The sequence below is a fragment of the Miniopterus schreibersii genome (assembly GCF_964146895.1).
Source record: "Miniopterus schreibersii genome assembly, chromosome: 5".
Taxonomy (NCBI): domain Eukaryota; kingdom Metazoa; phylum Chordata; class Mammalia; order Chiroptera; family Miniopteridae; genus Miniopterus; species Miniopterus schreibersii.
In genome coordinates this window covers 36,426,923-36,433,583 of record NC_138106.1, presented here as the reverse complement: position 1 = coordinate 36,433,583, position 6,661 = coordinate 36,426,923, and the positions used below count along the sequence as shown (strand labels likewise).

General features: G+C 44.4%; 1 protein-coding gene across 1 annotated transcript; it reads left to right on the top strand.

The window, feature by feature from the left end:
- Positions 1-563: 563 nt before the first annotated feature.
- Positions 564-6,123, top strand: MAGEF1 (MAGE family member F1; the record flags this gene model as incomplete). Its single annotated transcript, XM_081137979.1, is given in 10 exon segments — positions 564-803; positions 4,316-4,468; positions 4,721-4,827; positions 4,829-4,997; positions 5,001-5,047; positions 5,049-5,127; positions 5,131-5,265; positions 5,267-5,293; positions 5,296-5,352; positions 5,356-6,123. Coding segments are annotated over 10 exon segments (1,254 nt in total). The 3' UTR covers positions 5,596-6,123.
- Between the last annotated feature and the right edge of the window lie 538 nt (positions 6,124-6,661).

Genomic DNA, 6,661 nt, shown 5'->3' with positions numbered 1-6,661 from the left:
AGCAGCAAGTGTGGAGGGAACCACAAATTCTTCAGCATGGGCCCCCAGCCTCACCTTTCATGGCCTGGCCAGCTGACCATATGCCCCCCTCAGCTGGGTCAGGCTCACCTTGGACCTGAGTGAGGGGCCCTGCTGAGAGCCAGCTGAGGATCTAGCACCTCAAGGGAGATTACCGGGACCAGTTGGTATGTGCAGATGTGCTCTGCAGGTATGGAATCCCCCTGAGGTGGTGCTGGTGGAACCTGACTTCCTAGGAGCTGAGTGTTCCTTTGCTGGGGCCAACCCCATGTGTCCTTAGCATGGGGCTTCCATGGTAGACGTGCTGTAATACAACCAGAAGGACCTAGACAGGGTAGTGGAAGTGACACAAAAGGAGACCCTGTTGCTGGAGAGCAGGTGTGAAGTGCTCCATGTAAAGAACCTACAGCTAGATAAGACCCTGGATGGATTTTAGGAGGTCATGTCCCAAGCAATGGATAAAGTTCAGAAACAAGGAATTTGCCAAAACCCAAATCCAGAAGGTTCTGAAAGAAAAAGACCAACTTACTGTGGACTCTAACCCAATGAAAAAATCTTTCTCTGACCTCTTCAAGCAATTTGGGAAGCAGAAGAAGGTAACTGAAGGCTACTGCAAGAATGAAGAATCACTGAAGAAGTGCGTTGAGGATTATATACTAAGAAATGAGAAAGAAGGCCAGAGGTACCATGTGCTGAAGACCCACACAGAAGAGAAACTCAAGCAGGCAAACAAGGAGATCACCAAGGTCCCCAACAAGGCCCAAGTGGAGGCCTTGGCATTCCAGGTGAGCCTGAGAAAGGAACAGGTGCACATCCACTTGCTGGAGAAGACCACTGAGCAGAAAACTAGAGAAAACAATGAACTGACCAGAATCTGTGACCTCATATCCAAGACGGAGAAGATCTGACATGGAAGGCCCTGTCCAGTGACCACCCTCCCTCTTATCTGTCTGTCTGACAATGTTAGAAGGTTTCATGTTCTTTCTTCTCTCTCTTAACCTCATTTTAAAACTAAGTTGCTTTTAAAAGAAGACTCACCCTGCCCTGGTCGGTGTGGCTCAGTTGGCTGAGTGTCATTCCATGCACCAAGAGATCACTGGTTCAATTCCCGGTCACAGCACATGCCTGGGCTGCGGGTTCGATCCCCAGTAGGGGGCGAGCAGTAGGCAACCAATCGATGTTTCTCTCTCTCTCCCTCTCTCTCTAAAGTTAATAAAAACATATGTTTTTTTAAAAGACAACTAAATAAAGTTAAAAAAAAAAAAGAACCAAAATGGTGATTGGGACATTGGACACTGGCTCTGTATGTCCAAGGCCGTTATGACACTGTTAGCCCTCCATGCTGCTCTGCTCCTTATTCTGTATCCCTTAAGGAGACATAAACTTCATGCCTGGTAAGTCTATTCTGTCTTATGAATTTCAGTGACAATCCCAACCTGAAAGCCACTCCAATGGTCTTGAAAGTTTTATGAGATTTGCAGTCAAAAATATCTGGACTGGGTTTGGCATTTTCATTTATTCACTGGGTAACTTTAGGCAAGTTAATTTCCCTGAGCCTCAGGTTCTTCTTCTATAAAATGAGTACAAAAATACACACCTCATAGTTCTCATCACAAGAAAAAATAATTTTGTAACTATATATTGTAACAAATGTCAAATTAGGCTTAATGTGATTACTCACAATATTTACAAATGTAGAATCAATGTTATATACCTGAAACTGATTATTATGTCAATTATACCTCAATAAAAAACTTCTGTTTATCATTTTCAAGGTATATTTATATATTGTGAGATGCATATATATTAAGAGCACAGTTTGATAAGTTTTGACAAATGTATACCTACCCCCAAACCAAGATACAGAATATTTTCATCATCCCCAGAAAGTTCATGCATATCCTTTTCCAGTCAACCCCACTCTATTGTTCTAATGTCTATCACCACAGATTAGTTTAACCTATATTGAGCATCAGATTAATGAAATCATATTGTATGTAACCTTTTGTACCTTTCTTCTTTCCCTCAACATAACGTCTGCCTGACTCATCTATATTTTATCAGTAGTTTATTCCCTTTTTGATCAGTAATGGTGGATAATTCATTCAGTTTTTTAAACTGTCATATTATTGCTAATTTGTCCCTCAAAATTCTTTCCATTCAGTGTATATCCTGCATGGTCCTTTCCATGCCTATATCTTCTGCATATCTCCTTGGCAAAGTTTGATATGAGAAAGATATGGTAAGTGAACTATTTTATCTCTAGCGCTGTCCTTTTAGATAGGAGTGGTTCTCTCTACCTTAAGAGAAACAGATAACCAGGCAATCAAGCATGGCAGTCATGAGTACAGTCTTCAGAATAGACAGATATAGGTTCTCATTTCCGGTCTAGCACTTAACAGATGGGTGGTTTGGGACAGGTGATTTAACCTCTCTGTGACTGTTTTCCCATTTGTAAAATAAGGATAATAATACCTTCCCAATAGGGATTCGTGAGGACTAAATTATAATGTACATAAAATGTTTGGCACAATGGGAATTAATAACAGCCTCAAGCTTGACTACAATAAATATCTTTCTGCTTCATTCACACACTCTCAGATTTTGTAAGTCATACAGTATAAATGGGAATATGTTTTCAGAAGTTTTTAAAATGAAATTCATAATTATATCTAGAAAGGTCTAACTGTCAGATATTTGCTTAAAATAAATGTTATTTCCTATGTAAAAAAGTAAAGCCTTCCATCATTTAGTCAATGGCAATTATATACTGAGTGCCAACTCTGAGGGGCTCTCCAAAAAAGTTAGACATGGCCTTAGTTTTTAGGATGTTTGATTTTGGAGGGGAATAAAATAAGCACAAAATAATTATAATACAAAGTATGGTCAATAATAATTAACATCTGTTAATATAGTGGTTAAAACACGGTCTCTGGACCACAGTTCAAATCTCAGTCATGTGATGTTGGGTAAGTTACTTAACCTTTTTGTGTGTTACTTCACTTGTAAAATGGGGATAATAACACGACTTACCTGCCAGGGCTGTTATGAGAAGAAATAGATGAGTTAATACATGTAAATACTTAGCACAGTATCAACACATTAAAAAATGCAATAAATAACAGTTAACATTATTGAACATTCAATATTTGCTAAGCACTCTTGTTAAATACTTTACATGCATAACTTCACATAATCTCCATAGTGTTGTTTCTAATATTATACCCATTTTACTGATAAGGTAACTGAGAAACAGGGAGTTTAGGTAAGAAGATTACATAGCTAGTAAATAACAAATGCCATAGAAAAAATATTCCTATAAAATAGGATGATAATAGTACTTACCTTAATGAGAATTAAATTAATATTTGAAAAGTGTTTACAACAGAGCCTAGCACATAATAAGGTCTATATAAGTGGATTTTAAATAAATACAAATTGCTATGGTGATTCAGAGATGTCAATAAATAACTTCCATGCATGGAGACTAAGGAATGCTTTGGAATGGTGACATTTAAGCTAAATCCTGGAGATAGATGGGGAGGGGGGGGGGGAGAGGGACAGGAAGAAGCAGAAAGTGGGAGAAAACTCAGAGTAGGGTATTCAAAAAGAAAAAATGGGAGTAGTTAAGTTTGATTAGGTTAAAAAAATCTCCCTTTTCCTCTAAACAGTCACTATTTCTGCCAGCTGTACTTCAAGATATCTCATCATTTTCCTTTCATCCCTGTAGAATCGGCTATCCTTACCCCTTCATCATCTATTTTACAATATTTATGGAGTGCCTCATTGTAGCTGGCACTGTTCTAGGAGCTGAGGATACACCAATGAACACGACAGGCCCAAACCCAGGTCCTGCTCTGCACTGTAATAACACTCTGAACTGGATTCCAGCTTTTGGTCAGCCCTGCTCCAGTCCATCCCCCACGCTGCCACAAGGGAGCCTGTGAAATACAGACGGGTCTAGGCACTCCCTTGCTTAAATCCCCCTGTAGTATTTCCCCATGTTCAGAATAAGTTTCATTGTTCCTGGCATCCTCATGGCCCTTCACTAACTGGCCGGCACAGCCTACCTTCCAGCTTTCACCTCCATGCGCTCTGCACTCGGGCCAGAGTAAATCGGGCAAAATCCTAAATACACACACTTATAAATAAGCACCTGCTGAAAGACACGGCAGGAACTCCATCCCCATTTCACCCCTGCACACTGACACAACCCCTACTCCGCACGCCCTGGGTGTGAAAACCGCCCCTCCAGCTCCCGGGGTGAGAAGCAGCGAAGACCGCACACTTTCCGCAGACCCAGCGACCCCGGAAGCTGGCGCAGACCCCTCAGCCCAGGGGGGGCCGGAAGGGGCGGGGCTTCGCGCGGCCCCCCGGGGCCACCATCTTGCCTCGGCTGCACGGAAGCAGCCCCGAGAGCCGGGGGGCGGGCGCGGACCGAGGCTGCGCCGTAACCGCACCGCAAGTCCTCAGCGCTGCGGTTCTCTACGGTGCTGTCCAGCAGCCACAAAGCCGCCTTTGTCACCCCTCCTAGCCCTCCTCCCGCTGCCCCGCCCTGTCCAACCCCTCGCTGGGGTCTGTGCAGCGACTTGCACACTCCTCGGCCTGCGTGTGCGCTCTGCACCTGGGCGCCGGAAAACGTGTTAGAGAAACCCAAGAGCCCGGGGCGGGGGCGGGGGGGCTCTCCGGATCCTAGAGGTAGAAGGACGGCGGTGAGACCCTGACGGGCTCGCGGCAGGAGGCCCCGGGCGCCCGCCCGCAGGAGAGCCCCACGGAGGACTTCGGCGCCGAGCGGGAGGAGGGGCTGCGGGCCGGCCCTCACCCGGAGAGGCGCGAGGAGGGTCTTGGCAGCCGCAGCCCCGACTCTGCGCAGGGCCTATGGCCGTCTGCGGATGGTGGCGGAGTTGGTGCGGTTCCTGCTGGTGAAGGACAAAAAGAAGAGTCCCATCACTCGCTCTGAGAGGGCGAAATACGTTATCTGAGACTTAAAGGATCTTTTCCCTGAGATCATCGCTAGGGCCGCAGATTCGGCGGTATGTCTTTGGTTTTGAGCTGAAACAGCTCGGCTGCAAGCACCACACTTATATCCTGGTCAACAAACTAAAACCTTAGGAGGAGGAGGAGGAGGAGGATCTGGGAGGAGATGGCCCCAGATTGGGTCTCTTAATGATGGTCTTGGGCTTTATCTACATGAAAGGTAATAGTGCCAGAGAGGAACAGGTCTGGGAGATGCTGCGTTGGTGGGGAGGTGTGTCCCTCAAAGTATGCCGATAACATCACTACCTCTTGGGGCACCCGAAGAGGCTTATTATGGAAGATTTCGTGCAGCAACAATAGCTCAGTTACAGGTGGGTGCCTCACACCACTCCACCCGGTTGTGAATTCTCTTGGAGTCCCCTAAGCAATCTGGAAACCAGCAAATTGAAAATCTTGGGGTTCTTGGCCAAGCTCCATGAAAAGAAACCCCAGCGCTGGCCATTGCAGTACCATGAGGCCGACAGGGCCAGAGCCGAGGCCAGTATGAGGGCTAGGGTTAGGGCCAGGGCCAATGCTAGGGCTGGCATCCGCCCCTGCTGAGGGCTGATGGAAAGTGGTCAGCGAGGGGGTGGGTGGGGGTCGTTATGGAAGCTGCTGATTGAGTCTTGAGTAGTACAGATGAGGGGAGGGTGGTTATTTCTATGGGAGATATATTTGTGTAACTAGAATTTAAGTTTTGTATCTTGCTATGTTTTGTTTAATATATTCTTAAATTGATGTTTATAAATGAGATCTACTTTTTCTTGTAGGGTTTTGTTGTAGAGTTTTGATGGTTTTGTAAAATAGTTTTAAAAACTTTGTATTTTATTCCATGATGTTAAAACAAATTATGCAGCATATTAGTGCTGTACTTTAGTGGTTCCAAGAAACTCTGCGGTATGAAGATCTGGTACTAGGAAAAAATAGCTGATTGGTGTCCAACTTCCCAACACTTTTTGTCTATTTTATAAAGAAAAAAAGATTGACATATACCTCCATTTGCTTAGCTATTATAGTATCTAGAGAAAATTAAAATGCAATAAATTAGAAGTATACTCAGGTATACTAAATAGATTAAACATTTGTTGAACATTATCTTTACTGTGGTGCACTATTTGGGGAATCCGGGGATAGAATGTTGAACAAGATAAAGGGCCTACTTTTCAGAACTGGACAGGTAGTAAATAAACTAGAAATTACAATGCAGTGAGTTGAAGGCTACAAGGGGACACCTAACCCAGCAAGAGTGATAGAGCAAGGTTTTGGTCAGGCTTTGGGAAAAGGAGAAATGGGGTGGGTGAAGGGAGGGGAAGGAAAAGGGGAAAAGACTTTGGGGGTGGGAAATGGTATTAAAAATTACTTGGGGCCCTGGCCAGTGTGGCTCAGTTGGTTGAGTGTCATCCTGTGCACTGAGAGGTTGCCAGTTCAATTCCCAGTCAGGGCACGTGCCTAGGTTGTGTGCTTGATCCCCAGTAGGGGCCATGCAGGAGGCAGCCAATCGATGTTTCCCTCTCACATGGATGTTTCTCCCTCTCCCTCCATCTCTAAATAATCAATTTTAAAAAATTTAAAATTAAAAAAAAATTACTTAGGATCACAGATGTTCCTCAGTAACATGGGAAGAAGA